The sequence below is a fragment of the Pseudoliparis swirei genome, chromosome 24, assembly GCF_029220125.1.
Source record: "Pseudoliparis swirei isolate HS2019 ecotype Mariana Trench chromosome 24, NWPU_hadal_v1, whole genome shotgun sequence".
NCBI classification, from domain to species: Eukaryota; Metazoa; Chordata; class Actinopteri; order Perciformes; family Liparidae; genus Pseudoliparis; species Pseudoliparis swirei.
This window is the reverse complement of record NC_079411.1, coordinates 16800708-16824531: the sequence shown is the minus strand read 5'-3', so window position 1 is coordinate 16824531 and position 23824 is coordinate 16800708. Positions and strand designations below refer to the sequence as shown.

Sequence of the window (23824 nt, the reverse complement as noted above, 5' to 3'; positions counted from 1 at the left end):
AACAACGGCGGCATCGGCACAGCGCTCCATCTCGCCGCCTTGCCACGGCACGGGCTTTTGTTAGCGAGCAGGCTTTGTTTGTGCGTCGGCGCGCGTGTTGCGCGTCGCGAGGAAGAAAGCCAACAGGCGAAGGCGGTATCTAGGCCACTGCCTTGTTTTGATGTGGTCATGCTAATTAAAACATTTTAAAAACACACCAATAAATAAAATAAAAAGCTATTTGTGTTTGAAAGAATGTGGTGAAGAAGAAACATTTTTTTCAAGTGGTTTGTGTTCTGCATCTATTTTTGACGTGGGTCAAAACTGATTTGGGTGGGGGGAGGGGGGGGGGTCATGTCGGAGTGAGAAAAGAGAAAGAGACGGAAGTACTGGGGACACGAGGGAGTCTTTTCTGGATCTGACTCAGACTGCTGGCTCAGACGGAGCGGTGACGTCAGCACAGGCTTTGCTGAGGATGGAGGGAACGAGGGAGAAACAGAGGGAGGCTGGAGACGACGCCCCGAGGGATGGAAAGAGGAGAGAGGACGGACACGTAGGGAGAGGAGGGAACAAGCAATGAGAGGCCCACCGCATATATCTGGGTGTGACTTCGGGAGAAAAAAAGAAAAAAGAAAACTGCAGCTAAGTGGGTTTAAGGCAGATAAACAGACAGTTGGAACGAGAGACAAAGATGGAGGAACGGAGAGGAATAATTCCTTGGCGGGTTCGAATGCAGACAACGGCCGTGGGAGAAATTGCTTTATTATCTCGGCTTAGAGGAGTGCGGGGTGACGGGAGGAGAAATAAAGGGTGTCGCGGACAGAAATAGATGGAGGGAGTGGGAGTGATAGGAGAGGGAGATTATGTCGAATCTTTGCTCCATACCCTCTATTTTAAATAGCAGTCAATAACCTTTGGTGCGTCATGACTCAACCGTGAAAGTCCCAGAGAAAAGAGACTTTACTTTCTCTCTCTCTCTCTTTCAAACACACACTCATACCCACAGCCAGTGCAACAACCGAAAGTTTTTTTAATAAACACATCTGCTTTTTCCCCCGCTTCTTCTTTTTTTTCTCGAAAATGTGTTTCATTTTTTTCTACCTTCTTCTTTTGGGGTGAGACTTTTTTTCTTATTTTTTTTCTTATTAGCCTTCCAAGAAAACTTTGTTGTGTTTTTTTCCCCCTCCTACAATTGTGTGTGTGTGGACATATGTACGCATCACGCCCGTGGCACCACCTTTTTTTTGACATAACTACAGGATATTGGATAGGATATTTATTAGTTGCAATAAAGCAGTCCAACTATTGTTCTTCAAATCTTTAAGAAACTTCTTCTTCTATTTCTTCCGTATGTATTTTGGACCCTTTCTCCTCCTTTATATATTAAGCTACAGAAACTGTTCAAATATTAAAATATTTAGCTCCTTCAGCTCATGATTGCTATGACTTTTCATATTTCTAACTCTTCAACTGTTCATATTATAAATATGTTATGGTTATTAATTTGAATGGGATCACAATGGACTTCATACTTTCAGCTAATTAAATCATTTATTTTTTTAAATGTTGACATAACCTTCAACTTTTACTGTATATTTTCAGATATTTTTTTATCTTTCCACATTATCAAATAATTAATATTTTCATCCCCGTGGCAGCGTGGGTTCCCTCCGGGTTCTCCGGCTTCTCCGGCTTCCTCCCACAGTCCAAAGACATGCAGTCAGGTTAATTGATCTCTAAATTGCCCGGAGGTGTGAATGTGAGAGTGAATGGTTGTATGTCTCTATGTGTGCCCTCGATGGACTGGCGGCCTGTCCAGGGTGTCCCCTGCCTTCGCCCAATGTCAGCTGGGATCGGCTCCAGCGCCCCCACGACCCTAATGAGGATGAAGCGGTATTGATAATGGATGGATAATATTTTTATGGAATAAATAATGAATGGGTTCCTATGGAGCGAAGCTTCAAATCCGCTTAAACTGTTTCAACTTTAAAAGCTTACAACGTCGGCATACGTTTAGCTACAGCCCCCATTTACCTTTAAAATGTTGATAAAATCGTTAGCTATAACTTTATAATTCAGCTTTTTGTATAGCTCTCATAGGATGTTCAGCAGTTCAGGTCAATGTGTTTGTGCTTCAAAACTTTCAGCAAGAAGTTTCCCTTTTTGGTATTTTCACCTGTTTTAAGATATGTTCAGCTATTTTCAGCTGTGTTCAGCTATTTAAAAAAATATTTCAGCTTCAAGCTTTCAGATGTTAGCATTCCAACGCATTTTCAGCAGGAAATGCATTTTCTAGTTCTGTTTTGCGCCCTATGCGAGGACCTTAAATGTTTGGGTTTGTTTGCACTCCGGTTCACCTTTTGTGGGCCAGCCAGTCGCATCCGTCGGTCACGTGTTGCGAGCAAAGTTTCAGTTTGTCTGTCCTTTCAACCCCCCCGCCACCCAGCCACCCCCGTCCACAACTTGCACCGATGACAGGTGACCGATGATGAAGGCACTGGGGCAAGAAATTAAAAAGCCTAGAGGCGAGAAAAAATGGAGGGAGGGAGAAGAGGAGAGAGGAGACTGGCGGGTATTGTTATTATAATATGACAGCCAGCGTGACACATAGGAGTTTCAAACCTTTTAAACTACCATAAACCCTCTCGCTTTGACCACCGATATACACCAATATGTGTGGCCTACGTTGGCGCGCTGTGTTTTTTAAGTGAATATTGAACCTGAAATTAAATTAGCTTAGCTCTCATGCATATTCCATTATGCAAAATGGACAGATACTGTAAGAAAAGAGACTTGAGGGGTTTGGGCACGCTCATTAAAAAGAAAAAGAAAAATCTCAATGGAAGAATATTTTTTAAAAAAATGTAAATGTTTGACAGGTGCGGCGGGAAAAAGAGGGACAGACGGGAGGGTTGTACTAATTGAAAGAAAATACTCGACGGTCTTCTTGAAATGGGGCATTTGGTCCCCGCACGTGACGCAATTCTTCACTCACGTTGTTTCAATTAATTATTTAAACCAGGACGGGTCACTGAAACAAACGCATCCATCGTGATAATTTATGGTCTCCAGCCATCCGCCGACAAATCATCTTTGGCTGTGAGGCCCGGGCCCCCAGCATGTTTAATTACTGTCACATTGATGTCACGTGTGCATTTTTTATAGGCGCACATCGACTGTAGATGAATGTAAACACGAACCCCCCACCATGTGGACGTGTGTGCTGCCAACCCGCGTTAGTGAGAGTGAGGAACACTTACTTTGTGTGTGTCTGAGGACACTTAATAATTAAAATAAATTATCTGGAGTCTAGAGCAAAATACTGTTCGAGCCATAGGTTATTGTTCTCACTGCTGCTCACACACACACACACACACACACACACACACACACACACACACACACACACACACACACACACACACACACACACACACACACACACACACACACACACACACACACACACACACACACACACACACACACACACACACACACACACATAGCAGAAGTGGCTTCGCACAGCCGCTCTTCAGTCGCCATTGTGGGCCACCTTGTGCTCGAGCAAACTCAAGGATTCCATTAATGTAATGTCCGCTCCAGGTGTACCAGTTAGGACACAATGACTGCTCTTGTCAACCTAAAGGGTCCTTTAAACCCGGATGGATCTTGAGCGTCTGGGTGAGTGCAGTGAACCGAACGAGCGGATAAAATACATCTCTGTGTGTGTAGCATGTCTGTGCTCGGTTTTATTGAGTGCCTTGGCCTTTTAAAAATGTACTCCTGAGCATTTACTACGTCTGTGCATCAGAGTGTGTTCAGCTAACATGTGTGTCTCTTCTCCTCACAGATGCAACAACCGTACGCAGTGTGCGGTGGTGGCCGGGCCCGACGTCTTCCCCGACCCCTGCCCCGGCACATACAAGTACCTGGAGGTCCAATATGAGTGTGTCCCATACAGTAAGTACACCTTTTTCTGACTATTTGTTATCCTCATAATGGAACAATGTGCTCTTCATTTGTTTAGGTCAGGCTGTTTTAGGGCGGGGCTACCTTGTGATTGACAGGTTCGTATTTTCATCTAAGAACCATTGTAACATTTTAATGCTTAGAAATGTCTTATTCAGCGGTCGGTTGAACTTAGCTGCAGCCTCCCGTGACCCTTCTGGTTGATTATTTTTACGCCAAGATGGCAAAGGTCAAAAACTAAGATAGCGATGAATATGAATGAAAATAAGGACCGCAGTCCTCACTCCAATGAATGATGTCACTGTGACTTTGTCCATCAGTGACAACATTCATCCTGGATTTCAACGCAGATGTCTTTGAAATAATCACATCTTTAAGATCTCAATACTTACAAAGCCCACGGTTTTTCATACAGATTTAGCAAAAGTCACATTGCCTTTGGGAATGGGACACTATGATAACACCATTCCCTGGGAAACTCAGGAAGGACGAGGAAAACGGATGGGCTCCAACGAGGGCAGATGGTGACTTGACCTTTGACCACGCAATAACAGACTGGGAGGTCGTATTTACTGGAGGGAAATGTTCATGGGACGTAGTTGCTAAATATACCAACAACTGTCAAACTTGCATTTAAAAATAAAAAATTAAACTATTTCTAATGAGCATAGTTTCCCCCAAAATCTAGGTTACAGCTCATTGAATAATAAATACATGAGTATTCAGGGTGGAGTTAAAGACATATATTTGCCCTTGATGTTTATTTAACACTGCATTCCTGCTAAGAGTCCAACGGCAAAGCGAAAGATGACATTTCTGTGTCTGCTTTTACAAAAAAAGCTAAATCTCAAATGTTTTCTAGTTTTCTATTGAAAAAGGCATTACAATTCATTCCGTTCACACGGCAGTTGTGGGAACATTACCAAAAGTGGGAAACTTTAGCAAAAATTTGAATAATAATAATGGTTTATGTCAAAATTATAGAACAGTTATACAGGACATAGCATTCGAAAAAGAAGTACAAGCGCTGAATGTAATAATCGAATAATAAACCTACTGCACCTTGATTGGCAGATTCCAAGTATAACCTTCAAACGAAAATATTTGACAATCAGTTTTTGCATGTATAATGTTGCCCTGAACACTTTCAAACTACTCCATATTACATCGAACAACCTCGCAGATACAAGAGGCAGCGTGGGTGCTGTGAAACAAAAATGTGTCTTTTTGTCCACGTGAAGCACTGCTCTTCTTCTTCTTCTTTCTACAAACATCTCTGCGGTGGAAGTCATAAAAGGAAGGAGGACATGCAGAGTTCAGATTAAATGGTTAGGATTCATCTAAATTCAATTTAGAGCTATCTGTAAATCTTAGTTTTCTGCCAAAGACAGAATGGAAAGTGGATTGAGGGGCGGTTGTTCTGAAGACATTTGTTACGAGTCAACTGCCTTGTCTTCTTAAAAAATGTTTTAAAAAAATTCCCCCTCCGTCTTCCTATAATAACAAATGACTGGATTGAAAATATTTTTGGAATCATGTTATTATTTAGCTCCAGAAATCATAGAAACTTTGTTTTAAGTTGTACTGTTTAGTCTGAGCGTCCAGGCCTGGCCAGACGGTGCCTGCACACGGCGAAGGTGATCTTCCACACTGAAGCATTCAATTATGTCCGGCTAAACGGCTCCTGCCTGGCGTCTAGAATGACCAGCAGATGAAATAATAGGACTATCAGAGCCCTCTCTGGAGCAGATGGAAACACAACCTGATACCGGCTTAATGCCCCCACCGAGATGCTCGCCCGGGGCACGGGCATGCACACGCACTCGCAATCCACACACAATGCAAGCATCGAGGGTGTGTGTATCGGCCTGTGTGTGTGTGTGTGTGTGTGTGTTTTCTTTCCTTTTGAAACTTCTCTGCGTGTTTCGTCATTTGAAGAAAAGAAAACTTGTAGATTAATCGCTGGAAGGGAGCGGTGTAGATCAGGAACAACTCGTGGCGATAGAAGATAAGTTGCATGCGGATCTGATAAACAACGAGGCTGATTATGTGTGTAATAATCATGTCATGATCCTTTTCATGTCAGTGTTGGGGCTGGATCAGGTGTGATGATACACTACCTGTATGGCCTCCTGTGTGTGTCCAGTCGTATGAGACGTCACTCAGCGCCGCGAAGAAAAGTATGACGTATAAAACAAACACTGGTAATTCAACAAACCAGAACGGACGACAAAAACGCGGTCCAAACAGTACAAAGCCACACCGGGAATGAGACAAACAGGGTTTAAATACACAGGCAAGGTGAGAGGATTGGACAACGGGGAACGAGACACAGGTGAACACAATGAGGGCGGGACCAGTTTTCACACAGAAGGAAACAATCAGGAACAGGGCAGACAATCACAGGGAGACAGATGACACGAGGACTTCAAAACAAGACACAAAACGAGACACAAACTGCAGATCCGGGGCTGGACGACACGGAGAGAACCGGGGTAGGGCAGGACGGAGGCGGAACACCGGGGACTGGAACATCGGGGGCTGGAGCCGGCGGCGGAACACCGGGGACGAGAACCGGAACATCGGGGACTGGAACATCGGGGGCTGGAGCCGGCGGCGGAACACCGGGGACCAGAACATCGGGACGGGAACCAGTGACGGAACACCGGGGACTGGAGCCGGCGTCATTGACTCCAGGGCCCGGAGGGACTCCCACATCTCCTCGAGAAGAACATGAGCGTAAGCTGGCCAGGCAGGAACCGTGCAGCGGAAACCGAAGGCTGGGTCCATTATTGGTGGCTTCGTTCTGTCATGACTTGTCACGGTTGTCGCAGAGAGAGAGGACCCAAATGCCGACATTACTGCAAAAAACAATCTTTAATCCAACAAACCAGAACGGACGACAAAAACGCGGACCAAACAGTACGAAGCCACACCGGGAATGAGACAAACAGGGTTTAAATACACAGGCAAGGTGAGAGGATTGGACAACGGGGAACGAGACACAGGTGAACACAATGAGGGCGGGACCAGCAATCACACAGAAGGAAACAATCAGGAACAGGGCAGACAATCACAGGGAGACAGATGACACGAGGACTTCAAAACAAGACACAAAACGAGACACAAACTCCAGATCCTAACAGGTGAAACTTGTTCGGGCCATTGCATCTCAATTCTTCTCGAATAAACTCGTGATTTTAGAATCTCGCAAATTCGTGATTTCTTTCCCCAGTAAATTTGCCAAGATCAGAGTTTTTCTTCTTCATAAATGTACGAGTACGAGAGATTCATGGCTTTAATATTCGCCACTTTGACCTTGTTTATTTCTCCTGAATTTATGACTTTATAATCTAGCAAATTGAGAGGTTTGTTTTCTCAAACTATTACCCCCTGCCCCCTGGCTCTGTAATAATGAAATGATGCTCTCAGCTAGGTTTAGGACCTATGACTCTGCACTGAACATCGTTTTGTCTCAGAATACCTCGAGATTTACACGGCAAGGCCCTGCATAGAGTCCTCATAGTGCGTCCCTAAAATATTCATGAAATCAATTTCCTTGAAGGGGCGGAACAGTGTTCATAGTGAACAAGATACTTTTGGCTCATCAGACGTCAGAACGGGGGTCCAGCGCTCAACGTGGCAAATCAATGCTGTCGCTGTTGTGAAAAATACGTTTTGTGAGACATTAAGCGGCGATGCGTCTGCAAATGATGCCATAAATCAAAAAGGGATCAATAGCAGGGGGCTCGGCTCGTCTTTCTGAAATATGCGAGCGCGCACTGAAACCGTCCCATTCCTAAAACACTCGACAACAAATCACCGCATTTACATCTGGAGGCAGGGGGGACGTCCACAAGTTGAGTAGTTTTTCCTCTCTCGTCGTTTAGCGCGCCAGGTAGCGCCGGTTGTTGGGTGTGAACACCTGACCCCCCCCCCCCCCTTCTGAGACCCGGGAGGTCGCTAATCTGACACTCGGCTGCACGGAGATGAAAGAAAACGAGCCAAAAGAGACGCCACCTCCTGCTGCGGATGTGCTTTCCCCCCTCAGCAACTGACGGTTCCCCGCCACACGGATATTGTAAACAAATCGCAAAGTGGGTTGTAAAACAGCTAATTAAATTATGTGCGGCTCAGTTTTTCTGGGATAATTTTGCCCCCCTTCACACTCTATTTTTTTTTCATTTTAGATTATTTTGGCTCGCTCTACCTTAACAGCTCTTCATCTCTCCCTTTTACACTGCAGGTTTGTTTGGCTCTTTTCCTAATTTAAAATGAAGAGCCCTCTCTCTCTCCTTGCGGTATGAGACTGCCTGGCAGTCGCATGCCAAAACTAGCCCAGCTAGCTCTTGCGGTAATTAGCCACCTGTGTCCACTTTCTTCATGGCACTGCAGGCGGACTATAAATATCCAATACGTTAACACACTACTGTACAAAGTACTTCTCTGAGGCAGATGCGTTTTAATCTCCACAGATGCGCTAATGCTATAAAAAAGAATAGAAGAAAAGATATATACGACGATTATCATCGTATCATTTGTGGTCATCTGTTGAAAAAAGAGAAGAAAGAAAGACGTCTGGGAACGCTTGGGATCGTGTCTATCCATTTCCTCATCTTCATGCTGCGATAACCCCCTCCACCCCACCCCCCCCCCCGTCTCTCCGCCTGTCGTTATGAAGCAATTAGCCTACTACCTCATTTAGTGTATTAATCAGAAGAGCCAGTGATATGTTATGCAATACCCATGCAGTCTATTTTAGACAATAGACGTGGCTCAGTAGGAGAGCTAATTAAAAGATAAAATCACCTTCTTGTCTGTCCAATTAAAGACTTCTGTCAGATTGGACCCTTGGAAGGACTTCATAGTGATAACATGCCGAAAGACCCATGTGTGTGCACATGCGTGTGTGTGTGTGTTGTCGTGGAAACACTTGCCCAGAGTTAGGTTTCTGTCCTTGTGCGTGTGTGTATAGTTTATTGCATGCGAGTGTTTGCGCGTGCACATATGCGAGGTGACCGTGCACTTCCCGGAGATGGTGAAGGGAAAAGATGGACAGGAACCAAAAGAGACAGAAAGAGAGAGAGAGCGAGAGCGACAGACTGAAGCAAAAAGGAAGCAAGAGCGACGGCCAAAAGGGAGATAGAGAGAGAAAATAGGTTAGACGAGGGCAGAAGACGAGTAACAGACAGAATGAATTAACTGATAATAAAAAAAGGACACGGGGTACGGAGTGAGAGGACGCCAGCAAGTGAGGAGGACGAAAGGACAGAGAGGAATAATAGAATAATGGAGAAAGAGGGGGGGGGAACCGGTCCGTGTTCCGATGGACGACCTTGGGCTTTAGCCGGGCTGAGCTGATCGGAGATCAGAGATAGCGGCGGTGAGAGCCGCTGTCGCCGCTCGTCTGCTGGAAACACCGGCGCGCCCATGCAGAAACGCATGCACATACACACACACACACACACACAGTCTTTCTTCCTCGACGAATACCTACTTAATAAACCATATGCTTTCAATAAAAATGCTCATTATCTTTAGAGTCGGGTTTATGGTGCTTCTGTGCAAGTGTGTGTAAAGGCTACGGAGCGAGAGAGAAAGAGAGAGAGTGAAAGACAGAAAGAGAGAGAGTGAAAGACAGAAAGAGAGAGAGAAAGAGAGAAAGAGAAGGCATCCGAGCTGTTCATGTGATTAAAGTTTGGAAGAAACTATAATACGGATGCTAATGAATATTTTGCTGATTTTTTTTACGAATATGAAAAGGAGACAGGCTACACACTGTCACAGCAGAACGCTTCTGTTGGTGTTGTTGTTTTCTAATATTCATCCAAAGCCGTGAGAGGAAGACATGTACAACTCGTCAACAGTGGTTCCTCGGCTCAAAGACACGCTCTCTCTCGTTGCCGCTTCCCTGGAAACGAGGACATTTTGAGTTGTCATGGTCCCATGTTTCGTTTATCGCTCCGCTCTCCTGTTGCTAAACCTTCAGCGCCACAGAAGGCCTCTCCTCGGCCACAACGTCACGCTCTCACGCGCTCAAGACGACCTTGGGAAGACCTTTCCGACAAAACGTGCCAGCCGACCAACTAATGTATATATTCACTCCGTCAAACACAGAAATCCACCAATAGATGAACGGCTTCGATTTGTAGAGAGAAAGACGAACTGAAAAATATATTTTATTTATTTTGTACCCCTGTCACGGAGATCAAAACCAAATTTCGCAATGAGCTCACCGCCAACGGGGGCAGTGGGGGGAGGGGGGGAGGCGACGACTGTCTCCCATGCTGACGAAACAACAAGTTGCGACACAAATTGAATAACATTTTGTTTGATATTTTGTTTGCCATTTGGTGTATTTGTTGCCGCCATACTTGTTTTTTTTCTTCATTTTGAAATCTATTAGTCGTTGTCAACCTTGAACCGAACAGGTTTTTTTCCGCTGTCCTCGTTTCAGGGAAGTTGTCGAAGAATCTCAGGTGATGCGAAGTCCTTGTTGTTCTGTGTCATTAATCCCCGTCGCCTAAACCACAATGTGTCTCTTTGTATTGTTTAAATGTGTATGTGTGTGTGTGTGTGTGTGCAAGCGAGTGTGCCTCGACCTCTTGCAGACACACACAGACACACACACACACACACACAGGCATACGCTTGTTTTAGGTTTAACACAATCTCCTCCCAGAGATTGCTTATTTATCGGGGAGATGTGCTAAGCCGCACTAGTTACCATGCATTTTTCATGAGCCGAGGATTTGATGTGTGTTTGTGTGTGTGTGTGTGTGTGCATGCTTCTGCGCGTCCCGCGTTTGTATCAAGACACGTCTCCGTGATGAGTTTTGGATTGAAAGGATGTATGCATGGACCGTACAATATGCAGAGCACTGGTGCTATATATTTATTTACACATACAGTATATATGTATGGAGGACTCAAAATGACTTAAGTATAAATAAATGCATGAACAAATATAGGAATAAATAAATGCTTAAATAAATGCTTAAATAAATAAATAAATGCTTAAATAAATGTATAAATAAATAAATATAAGTTATAAATCAACAGGACATCATTAAATAAATATATCTCTACATTTCTGTATTTCTTCATTTATTTATTTATCTATTTATGTGTCCACACGTATTTCTTCATTTATTTATGTGTGACATTTACGTGTCCGTATATTCAAATGAGCTGGGCGGTCCGAACCTCTGTCTGAAGCACAGGAGTGTGATGCACCTGGTGTGTTGTGCTCTACTACTTCTGCCTGGCACATGACGCTGAAGTTGGCTCGCTCAGCTAACCGTTAGCAGAAGTTAGCCTCGACAGCTTATTGACTTCAGCCGTTTGTCATTTCCAAGTACACTGAGTACAGACTCGTGTTTTCTTGGAGTCTGGTCTTTGGAGTCTGGTCTTGGGAGTCTGGTGTTGGGAGTCCGGACTCTCGAGGACGCAGGACGGTCTTTCTGGTCTTGTGACGTCACCACATCAACTGTTCTTGCTCATGAATTTCCTCCAATTATTCACTGTAAAATACTTTACAGTGGAGTAGAATGTGTTGCGGTGTTCACTGTTGTTTGGCGTAGGCTACGAATAAACGGTAATAACTATACAACGTCAGTCAAATTGACGTAACGTTATCTTTTAATAAATAATAAACTCTTTGTGCTCTTTAGATCATCCAAAACCTAATTATATCTCATGTTTAGCCGCGATCAGGCTGCTCTCGGCGGCCACACAGCGCGCTGAGCGCCCGGAGCTCCGGAGCTCAGAGGTCCCGCGAGCAGGACCTCAAATCTCCGTCGCATATCCTTATTAGGCTGAATCTCGATAAACCGACCACAGATTTGATGCTTAAACTACTAACTTCTCGGCTGAAAACATCCTTAAATTACATTCCGTGACTCAACAACAGTAGTATTTAGAATGTACAGACAAGAATGCATAATAAACGCTGTTCGTCTACAGGTCCAAGTGCTAGGGATCGATTGCTTCTGTCTTGCTCTCCGACTTGACCAATCCTGTTCAACAATGTTGTTCGGACCGCCCAGCTCATTTGAATATACGGACACATAAATGTCACACATAAATAAATGAAGAAATACGTGTGGACACATTAATAGAAATATAAATAAATGAAGAAATCCAGAAATGAAGAAATACATTTATTTAATGATGTCCTGTTGAGTTATAACTTATATTTATTAATTTCTGGATTTATTTCTGTATTTATACATTTATTCTTGTATTTATTTATACATTTTAAAGCATTTATTTAGTTATTTCTGTATTTATTTATTTATACATTTATTTAAGCATTTATTTATTTATTCTTGTATTTATTCATGCATTTATTTATTTATACTTAAGTCATTTTAAGTCCTCCATATATATGTACAGGACTCTCAGAAAATTTGAATATTGTGATGAAGTTCTTTATTTTCTGTAATGCAATTAAAAAAACAAAAATGTCATGCATTCTGGATTCATTACAAATCAACTGAAATATTGCAAGCCTTTTATTCTGATTTATTGCTGATTATGGCTTACAGCTTAAGAAAACTCAAATATCCTATCTCTAAATATTAGAATATCATGAAAAAGTATACTAGTAGGGTATTAAACAAATCACTTGAATTGTCTAATTAACTCGAAACACCTGCAAGGGTTTCCTGAGCCTTGACAAACACTCAGCTGTTAGAAATCTTTTTTTTTACTTGGTCTGAGGAAATATTAAAATTTGATGAGATAGGATTTTAGTGTTTTCTTAAGCTGTAAGCCATAATCAGCAATATTAAAAGAATAAAAGGCTTGCAATATTTCAGTTGATTTGTAATGAATCCAGAATGCATGACATTTTTGTTTTTTTAATTGCATTACAGAAAATAAAGAACTTTATCACAATATTCTAATTTTCTGAGACAGTCCTGTATATATCTAGAAATATATATCTATATATATAGATATATATCTGGATGTATATATTAAAACGTTCTGAATGTTCTTCTCCTCTCCTCTTCCCTTCCCTTCTCTCCCCTCCTCTCTTGGGGGACCAGTTCCATTCAGCAGGTCCCTAACGGTCTTGAAAGACACAAGGGCACTGCCTGCTGGATTAGGTTTCTTCCATGTCGCCCCCCCCCCCCCCCCGGGAACAAGGTGGAATGAAATTCATAAGTTTAAGAGGCCTCCGAGCGAGTGTGCACGTTTTGTTGCAGGAAGCTCTGAGGGATAGCGGTTTGGGATGTAAAAAGTACTTCTCTGAGTCGGACGGGGAATTGTGTGTTGAGAGAGACAGGTGGGTGTGGGGGGTGGGTCTGAATCAAACCAGTGCATTCAGTCGGCCCCCGCCCTGCACGCTCATCCACGGAGACGCGCAGGGCGGGGTGACAGCCGGAGGAAGCGTTTTGGTGCGATCAGATACATTTTCCGGTTTTCCGTCGCTCCGACGCCATTGGCATACATTAAAGAGCTCGTTATCTGGTTGGTCCCAAGCTAGATGGTCGCCATAACTACTGGGAATAGTGTTTTTCCATCAGTATTCCCCTCCCTCTCTCGGTGTCTGCATGGCACGTGTGTGATTCGGTGACATATGCGAGATGCATTACTGTCAGAGAGCTGCCCTGTTGCAGCGCAGCCTCCTCAGACGCTTACGTAATGTTATTACCCATCACACGTGGAGAGCATCCTGGCGCTCTCACAAGGTTAGGAGGAAATATGAGAATGATTTTGAAGATCCGAGATTGGATTATCATGATTTCCTTATTATTGCATCATTAATCTATTTTTTTTCTCTTGTCTCTGTCTCTGTCTTTCTTTTTACCCCCCACACTCCCTCTTCAAATCTCGCTGCCTATGGCTCGTGCAGAAGTGGAACAAAAAGGTAAGCCCGTGAGCACGTTCTACATTCACGCACACTCCAATAAAAAGCATTAAAAGATCCTGGGTTGGAGGTGTCACTTCTTGATGCCGGCGCCTGCGGCGTTTTGTACTTTGTGGCAGAATCACATCCCTCTCAAAGTCACAACTACTATTTTAAGACCACTTGATCTCAGCATATAGAGACAATTTAGAAACACTGGTTTTCATTAGACGGCCATATTATTAATGGTATCGGGCAGAATGTCCCTTAACAAACTCTCCGCGGGTCGAGCACGTTTTTATGAGGGGCCAATGAACAGAGAACTGCACTGAAATTTCATGAATTTAAAAATGCTTCTCCATGATATGGAAATGGTACCAATGCTTTGAAACTCAATCAACATTCCCCGGTTTCTTTTTGTTGCGCCGGATCTGAAATTGTTCTTGGGGACTGATGGGGGGAAACCACAATTCACATCTGGCTCTGTGTGCATGAGACAACATTCCAGTTAAATTACAAAAAGGCCCCGCAGAATTTACCACGTCTCCCTCATCAGTCGTAAAAAACATGACCCCGGTATTCAAAGATGGAAATACCGTGAACCGAGTGGGAAATGAATTATTGTAACAATTGCAGAAACAGCAGGCGATAAAAGGCGTGTTCGGCTCCTCAGTTGGTTGCTCCTGACAGAGATAGAAAGGGAAGGGAAAAGGAAGAAACAGCGCTGAGACTAATGAGGAGCCGAAGAGGGAGGGAGGGAGACGCTGGGAATTGAAAGAAAGGGGTGGGGAGCAGAACAAAATGTGCCATTTTCTCTTTTTCTCTTAGCTGCGAGAGCAGGGCATTATCTAAGAATGGGAGGCATGCTGTTGCCGCTCTTAAGAATGACAGTCACAATACAACACCCGAATCACAACACAGAGTAATAAGCCTATCGTGTCATCGTAGCTCACTGGCGGTTAAGCTGGAGTTGCAACACAATGCCAGGGTTGCCCTCTCACGGCGTAAAGACGGGTCTAATGCGTTGCTATTTGCTCCTCCAGTATTCCTCTGCCCCGGCATTCTGCGAGGAGTGTACCAAAGCGAGCACCTCTTCGAGTCGGACCACCAGTCGGGCGCCTGGTGCAAAGACCCGCTGCAGGCCTCGGACAAGATCTACTACATGCCCTGGACGCCGTACCGCACGGACACGCTCACGGAGTACTCGTCGAAGGAGGACTTCATCGCGGGCCGTCCCACCACCACCTACAAGCTGCCGCACCGCGTGGACGGGACCGGCTTCGTCGTCTACGACGGGGCGCTGTTCTTCAACAAGGAGCGCACCCGCAACATCGTCAAGTTCGACCTGCGCACGCGCATCAAGAGCGGCGAGGCCATCATCGCCAACGCCAACTACCACGACACGTCGCCGTACCGCTGGGGGGGCAAGTCGGACATCGACCTGGCGGTGGACGAGAACGGGCTGTGGGTGATCTACGCCACGGAGCAGAACAACGGGCGCGTGGTGGTGAGCCAGCTCAACCCCTACACCCTGCGCATCGAGGGCTCGTGGGACACCACCTACGACAAGCGCTCCGCGTCCAACGCGTTCATGATCTGCGGAGTCCTGTACGTGGTCAAGACCGTCTACGAGGACGACGACAACGAAGGGACGGGGAACAAAGTCGACTACATGTACAACACGGATAAGAGCAAGGAGGTGGCGGTCGGCATATCGTTCCCGAATTCCTACCAGTACATCGCCGCAGTGGATTACAACCCCAGGGACAACCTGCTGTACGTGTGGAATAACTACCACGTAGTCAAGTACTCGCTGGACTTCGGCAACAATGGTAGGTCCCACTTTCAACCCTATGCCCCTTTCCCACCTTCCCCCACCTTCCTCCTCCTCCTGCCATTCACAATGACTTGTTTTCTACCCAGCATCATGGGTAAAAAGAAGGGAAAATACTTTTCTCAGATACATTTATTGGACAGGCTGTGATGTGATTCCGTTAAATCTGCACATAGAATACCCTGGCATATCCGAAATGCTTTTAATATCCATTCATTTAAATATTCACAGTGATAAATGCTTTTTTCGGTTGTTGTGACATAAGGAATACTTACAGTCACTAATCTTCCTCTAATAATTAATTCTGCAAAATGACTTAAAGGAGGAGGAAAAAGGAAAGGCACCATCTGTGCTGTCACGATTTTTCAATTATGACTGCTCCCCCACCCCCCGCCCGCTCATGGTGTCTGCGTGTTTTCTGCTAAATTAAAAAACAAAACAACAAAAAAACTTTTAGAGATGAATGCCGGATACACGAGTGCCGTTTAAATTGAGTTCCTGCTTTCGTCCTTGATCTGCACCTTTAGAGGAATATATCTCTAATGATATTATGCTGAGCCTTACATACAGTAAATGCCTCTTGCATTTACTGTACCACTTGCCAGCCTTCTCTTTAGCCCCTCCCACACCTCCACCCCCGAGCTGCTTTACTTTAATCGTAATGCACTCCTCGAGAGCGGCCCGGAGTGTCTGGAGGGAGCAGGAACCAATACCGCTTTCACACAGGACATCCACTTGTGATGACGGGCTGAGGACACTTCAACCTCTGTTTGAAGTTGTTGTTGTTGTTTTCCTTGCTTCATTGGTGTCCCAGTTACACAACGCTGCTGTCGAGAGGTTTATCTCCTTTCAGGGATCCACATCTGCCAATGGAGTTCGGCACACATGAACCCCGACAACACGAGAGCAGTCCGCTGTGCTTCACTGAGAGCTTTGACGAACTGCCTGTCGGCTGTTCGGCTGCTGAGCGCAAGCATACAGACAAAGATTAGCTAGCCGGTGACCACTGTGTAGTAGTAGTTGGTGGAGACCAAAACAGAGCGAAAAAAAGGAGAGGGAATATTGTACTTCCATCAGCCTGCTCGACGCATACATACGTAGCTGTTTGCTAACGCGCTTCCGACGGTGATTCTATCAGGACGATGATGTACCATTGTTGTGTTGACCGCTTGTTCATGACCCATTTTCAACCCAGGTCGGGGAGGTCGTGACTATGGTTTGCAGGTCGAACCATTTAGATCCACCGTCGCTGCGTCCGACTGAAAGGGCGAGGTATACTGTGTAACCCAGGGTGACTCTTTCAACCTCCTCCCCTCCCATCCTCCCTTCCTCTGGATGGAAGGGCTTAGGCCCCTGGAGCCTGAGGGCTATTTGCCCAGCGTAATTGCCTTTCAGCGCCTTTCTATGGAGTGGTCAAGGCAGTCTGGCTGCGTGTCTTATTAAATGATGTCTGAATTAATGCATGCTCTTACACGCAGTTAGGAGGCGCAGTACAAGGAATTATAGAGAGAGCCAGCGCTAAACTTGGTTTCTACCGATCAGTGTGAAGACGGGGGCCCTCGCTAGGAAAATGTGTGAGCGTGTGAGGTTGTTTATGCATGCATAATGACGTCCAAGCCCCTGTGCAAAGAACGTGCTAATGTACTCGAGGCGCGGGTTGCACTCTATTCATGAGCGTGCATCCGTGTTTATGGGTGCACGCTTTGAGAGTGTGTGGTCGCTCACGTAATGAAGCTTTGGGGGTGTCTCTAAAGTGGAGATCAATGGGGATTCAATGTTGAGAATGACCTTCCAGTGCACAGCAACAAGCCAGACTGCTGACCAGAGGGAGATAAATACATTCAATCAATGCCTCCCCGCTCCTTTACTCCCCTCATCACTCCGCTCCCTCACTCGATGAAGACAAGGAATAAATTAACCGCCGTAACTGCATGATTTTCCCATTCTTCAAAAAAGTCGATTCATTCAAATCCGATTTTGTTGTTGAATGTAGACCCTATATTCTGCTCTATTCTGTCTGTGCTTGTCTCCTTAGGATCAGTATAAATATGCGAAGCATATACTGTAAAGGTAAATTTTCCATGTTCCAGTCCTGTTCTATTTTGTATTTTTTGGTTGTTTTTGGTCTTTTCCATATACTCAGTTCAGGAAACAGGCCGAGGAAAGGGGCCATTCGCAGTATTTACACTTACTACTGATGTAGCATAATGCTCGCCCTGTTTTTTGTTTTGGCTTCTTAAAAGATAGAAAATGAGACAGGAAATGGGCCGTGGAGGAAGAATGGGCCACTCAGGACTGAGTGCAACTGGCGTGCAACTGGCGTGCAATGCAGAGAGTACCAATTACCGGGTTGTGTCCGTCCAACTGGCGAACAATGGCGGCTCACTGAACACTTAAAAGAAGCCATTCTGATATATTTGCACTGTTTGGCAGTTCACTAGGGGGTGGAGCTATGCTTTTTCACAAGAAAAAGAGGCGAGAGTTAATTCTCTGCTTAGGGAGACATTACTCCACGATATCTATCAATGCTTTGAATCCCGTGAATTCCAATTACCACTGAAAAAAAGTCACATGAAGTTTGCTTTGAGCATCAGAATTGGGAATCACGCAGCAGACCATTTTATTTTTGAAATGCATATTTCTCCTTCCTTGATTCTTAAGAATCGTGTTTCTTCTTTGCCTGTTGAATACCCTTCTGTCCCCGCCCCTTACACAAACACGAGGGCGCTCACCATGGCAGGACATCTTTCTTTAACGCCTCGTTTCCCCGCTTTATTTTTTATTTTTCCTCCCTCCGGCGCCCTCATCTCCGGCTTAATCTGCCCTAGCCCTCTCCCACATCACATGAAGCCATTTCATTGAGTGTCCTCAGATGTATATATTATAGAGGCCTCATGGGCAAGGGCCTACACAGAGTCAAAGTCACTTGTCTCTGTATCGCCCCCCCCATCCTCCCCAAACACTCTCTCAGTCTTTACTGTTTATGGAGTTGTCTCATCATGTCTTCTTACATGCATATTACAGAGGCCTGCCCTACGCAAGCGGCATGGCTCCGATGAAACGTTTGAATAATTTATCATCTCCAGCCTGCCTTGCCACACTTTAGAAAGTTTTTTCCCAACAAAGTCGCAAAATTATTCATATTATCTGCATCCTTGGGAAGGGAGGGGCAAACAGGGATGAAGCTAAATAGATTTTCGACTCGCGCACGTTGCTCTTCTATGTTTTTTGTTTTTTTCGTCGGCTTCACACTTATCTCAATTAGAGCAGGTCAACCAGCCATGTTTATTCGTCAAATACGTTTGATGAATCAGAACTTTGTCCGGTGAACTGCAGATGTACATTTTAAGTAAAAGACAATGGAAGGAATTCTGCTTATTTATTTGGCGATCCAGATAAAATCTCTCGTCTTTGGGAATGACTGAATTAGCAGAGTAATAAAATGCTGGCATTCTATTGTAATCTATTAAATACACCGTTGTATCGAGATGACCTCCATTTGCCACTCTCCTTAGTTTACGGAAAATTAGAGGTTCACCTTTGAACTCTTAATGGCTCGAATCACATAGTTCCATTTCCTCAGGAAGTCAAGCGTGGCGTTCCTATTGTCTTTCGCCCCTCTCCACTCATTTGCACCACCCTCCCCGCACCTCCCTCTTCCCTTTTTTGCCTTCCTCTGCACCAGAATGCAATCAAGTGACAAGGCTAAGCAGTGCAGGAAATGTTGGAGGCAGGCTAAAATGTGTGTGTGTGGGGGGGAATAACAAGAGTTAGTGGTTGAAGTGGAGACCCTCTCTCAACAGATGCCTGATTAGGCCAAACCCTCGGCACATTCTTCTGACACCACTTGACAGGATTCAGCTGTCAAAAGTGAAGGCGGGCTCATTCGTTTTGTTTTCAAAGTATAATAAACCTTTGAATTCCAAATGTAAAACCTGTAGATATAAAAATCAATGTTGTGTTTGCAAATCCAAGAATCAGAACTTGATCTTATGATTCCCAAAATGAAACGGTCCGATTACTGCCACACAAAGGGAGTGACACAAAGGGAGTGACACAAAGGGAGTGACACAAAGGGAGTGCTCTCTCCTGTCCACCAGCATGACTGCTGACACGACTGCAGGCCGTCTTTCGCACTTTCGTCCAAATTCACTCTCTCCCCTCTGCCCCCTGTGTCTCACCCCTCTCTCTCCTGTGTCTCACCCCTCTCTCTCCTGTGTCTCACCCCTCTCTCTGCTGTCGTCTCTCCCCTCTGCCCCCTGTGTCTCACCCCTCTCTCTCCTGTCATCTCACCCCTCTCTCTCCTGTCATCTCACCCCTCTCTCTGCTGTCGTCTCACCCCTCTCTCTTTCGTTGGCTCTCCACGCTCTCCCCTGTGCTCTCATCCCTTTCCCCCGTCGTCTCACACCTCTCTCTCTTGTCGTCTCACCACTCTCTCTCTCCTGTCGTCCCACCCTTTTCTCTCTCTCTTGTCATCTCACCTCTCTCTTTCCTGTCGTTTCACCCCTCTCATTCTTGTCATCTCAATCCTCTCTCTCTTGTTGTCTCACCCCTCTCTCTCTCCTGTCGTCTCACCCCTCTCTCTCTTGTCATCTCACCCCTCTCTCTCCTATCCTCTCACCCCTCTCATTCTTGTGGTCTCACTCCTCTCCCTCATGTCATCTCACCCCTCTCCCACATATCGTTTCACCCCTCTCTCTCTCCTGTAGTCTCACCCCTCTCTCTCTTGTCGTCTCACCCCTCTCTCCTGTCGTCTCACCCCTCTCTCTCCTGGAGCCGGTGCACCTGTTCCCTGCCTGCAGTGGTGTCCTTATCGATTGGATTGCCCCAGCCGGGGCCCTCCGTGTGCATTTGGCCTCGGCGGCGTGCTTCCCCTCTGCCAGAAAATAAATTAATAAATCACGTGCCAAAATTGAGCAGCGCCTCGCCAGGACAACTGGGATGGAAAGGGAGAAGCCTGCACAGCCTTGCGGGAACTTAACACAGAAAAGAGCAGCTTGTGCTATTTCATTATTTTAATGTTTAAAAAACTAAAATAAAGAAAATGGAAGAAGAAAGGGTCGCAAAATGGATACAATCCTAATTTTAACATGATGGGCTGTAATGATGAATCATGGAGAGAAAAATATCAAATAGCCACAGGGTCACGCCAGCTTTATCTCTAACACAGAAAGCTCAACGCCCACGTTGGCCTCATGGAATGGACAAGAATTCAACTCATGTCTGGGATCGGCGAGGCCATGGTCTGGACAATGGAGATACTGATGGTTCCCTCCATCATGATGTAGAACAACTAACTAAACTAAACACAAACATTATATCATTGAGAGTGAACTTAAGAAAGCTGCACGTAATCGTCAAACTTGCCCCAGGTATCTCCGACCTCAGCAGGATGGGAAGGGAAAGGAAAGGCGGCGGCGGCGGCGGCGGCGGCGGCGCATTCACGCCACTGTGCGCGGAAGACGTCAGCCGGTGGAACGCGGCCCGGCAGCCATTTTGGAGCGGGACTCAAGGATGTCCTCTATCTCCCAAGTATCGCCGCTTTGAAGTGCTCTGTTCTGTCTTATCAGCCAGCTCGAGCCGCACGCCGCGAGCCTTGCACGCCAGTTAGTGAAAAGTATGTGTCTGTGTGTGTGTGTGTGTGTGCATTCCAGCCATAGGGGCAGTGCGTTATCGCAGTATGCAGCCCTATTCAATGTCTGCGCTACCAGCCTAAAAAAGCTTTGTGTCCTCTCGCAGGATTATCGTTTTGCTGTTGCCCCTCTGGATCCAGGATGTGTGTGTGTGTGTGTGTGTGTGTGTGTGTGTGTGTGAGTGTGTGTGTGTGTGGCACTAACTTTTAAAGGAAAGCTGCAAAGGAGTAATCATCTTATTAAAAGGCAGGATAATAGATACTTGGAAACTTCTATCTTGACTCAAATCCCGCTTCTCTTTGCCCCCCCCCCCCCCCCCCATCTCTCTCACTCGCTATCTGCCAATGTGGGAAACTTGCCAGTCGGGAAGTTCATTCTCCTTCTCCTCCTCCCTGCCTTCTACCTTTCTTTGTCGCTTGTGGATTTATGATCCGCTCTTGTTTACCGAGTGAGAAGTCAACAAGGGCATTCTCGGCAAACGGAGCAGAGGTGGAGACAGGCAGTCGTACCCACGCAAAAACAACACCGCCACACACAGTCTGACACATACACACACACACACACACACACACACACACACACACACACACTTGTCTGTCTGCAAGTCACATGTCCATGCGCCAGCTTCCCCAGGCTGACTGACAGCATCTCTGCGGCCCCTGTCGTTGGGGTGACAGACAGAACAACTCCGGGAACAAGTTTACTGGCAGCCCCCCCCCCCTCCCCCCTCCCCCCTGCCATTTTCTCACCTTCCCCAGGGCTCGCTACAGGTCGGGAACACACTCCGGATAGAGAGGAGAATACTCTGAACATTCCAGCTGTTCCGGAGCTTCTCAATCACTCCAAACAGAACAGAAGAAGAGTTTAAAGGACTGCTCGTATATTTTAACGAGGAAGTTGAAGGTTTATTCTTGACCTCGTAAACAGCAGAGGACAAAACAATCGCACCCCCGGGTCCATTATAGTTCCGGGGCTTTTTCTCTCTCCCTTGAATGTAATTTGACCAGTAGCATAGAATAGAAGTGACTTTCAGCTCAACAGATGTTGGTGGATTTGCGTCATTACGATATGCTCAAATTGTGGTATTGGCTCATAACAAAGTGAAGGATTCCAATCAAATTGGGATTTAAAAAAAAAGACTGATTGAAGTTTTATATATTTGAGTCGTGCCGGCTGCAACAGAGGACCACAGCAATAATATGTTATTCATTTAAATGAATTATTTTACAAAGGGTCCTACATTACAGCTGTGAATCTTCACTGGCTTCACGATTCCATTACGATTCCTCCCCCCCGCCCCCCTCCATTCTCACACCCTCATAATTATATTCCACTTGTGCACGGCAACCATTTCAAGAATCAAGACAGGCAGTCAGATGCATCTGAACTTCATTTTTATTTAGTCAAATTGGAATATTTTATATAGAAATAAAGTGGCGTCTTTTCAACACAAGTATCCCCGACACACACACACACATTACGAAAACAAAGCGTAACTTCCTCTGCAGTGCAGTCGTCCAGAAGGTCTTCACAGACACACCTCTGTCCCACATGCAAATACAGTTCAACCTCTGAAATAGGAAATTCATGTCACAAATCGAAAAAATACGGTGACCACACCCACCGGCATCTTTCCATTGATTGTACTGTCAGCCTTACTTCACCTACACTTGCTTTACATATTATCATATCTCAACTAGTTTAGCATACGTGAGCCATATTGTGACACATTGACTTATGAGTTTATTCGATTTTAAAGCCCAGCGTTTTGATACCTGACATCCAAATCATCATTATTAGAATTTCAGAGAAATCTGAGTTACTATCGGCCTTTTAATAACTTGGACAAAGTCATTATTTATTATGGTATCTCTATTCCAGGGAAATAAAACGTATTATATTGAATAATAACCCCAGCCCTGCAACAGCGTGGAAAGAATATCAAGATTGATCTCACAGCTCTGCGGTAGATCGTGGTCGTTCACGAGACACGTTTTTAATCACACCACTGCGACGCAATATGACGACGCATCTGTCAAAATGTGTCACCCACACATGCACACACATGTGCACGTCACATGCAAAGAGCAAACAATTTGACCCGAATGTGTAACTGGATTTTCCCCCTTTTTGTGTGCCCGTGTGTGTGTGTGTGTCGCACGCATCCGTCCCGGGAGAGAGAGCACAGCATAGCCGACAGGGCAGAGTTGTCACGGCGCATCTACTCAAGGCTTCCCGAGCATAAACGCGCCCGGGGAACACGTCAGTCCCTGCGAGTGCAGCCTACAATCCTCCCCCCCCCCACCCCACCCCACCCCCCAAGCCCCTTCTAGAAATGTTCCACGAAGCCGTTATGTCATGTTCCCGTCGTTTCCTGTAGCGGCCTTAGCGGGCATCCTGAGTGATGCCGGTGATGGATCCGTCACAACATTAAGAGAGCTTCTTTTACTTTCCTCCCTAAATCAAAATGCTGCAAAACAGAGCACGAAAAAAAGAAAGGAGGGGATGAATGCTCGGAAATATAGACTAGATCAAAAGAGGTAAATGTGC

General features: G+C 45.4%; 1 protein-coding gene across 1 annotated transcript in view; it reads left to right on the top strand.

Annotated features, from left to right (window-relative positions):
* Positions 1-23824, top strand: part of adgrl3.1 (adhesion G protein-coupled receptor L3.1) — a 123754-nt gene that overhangs the window by 50540 nt on the left and 49390 nt on the right. Inside the window, exons 5-7 of the mRNA XM_056408932.1 lie at positions 3833-3942; positions 13814-13828; positions 14851-15639. Coding sequence (XP_056264907.1) covers positions 3833-3942; positions 13814-13828; positions 14851-15639 — 914 coding nt within the window. The remainder of the gene's footprint in view (positions 1-3832; positions 3943-13813; positions 13829-14850; positions 15640-23824) is intronic.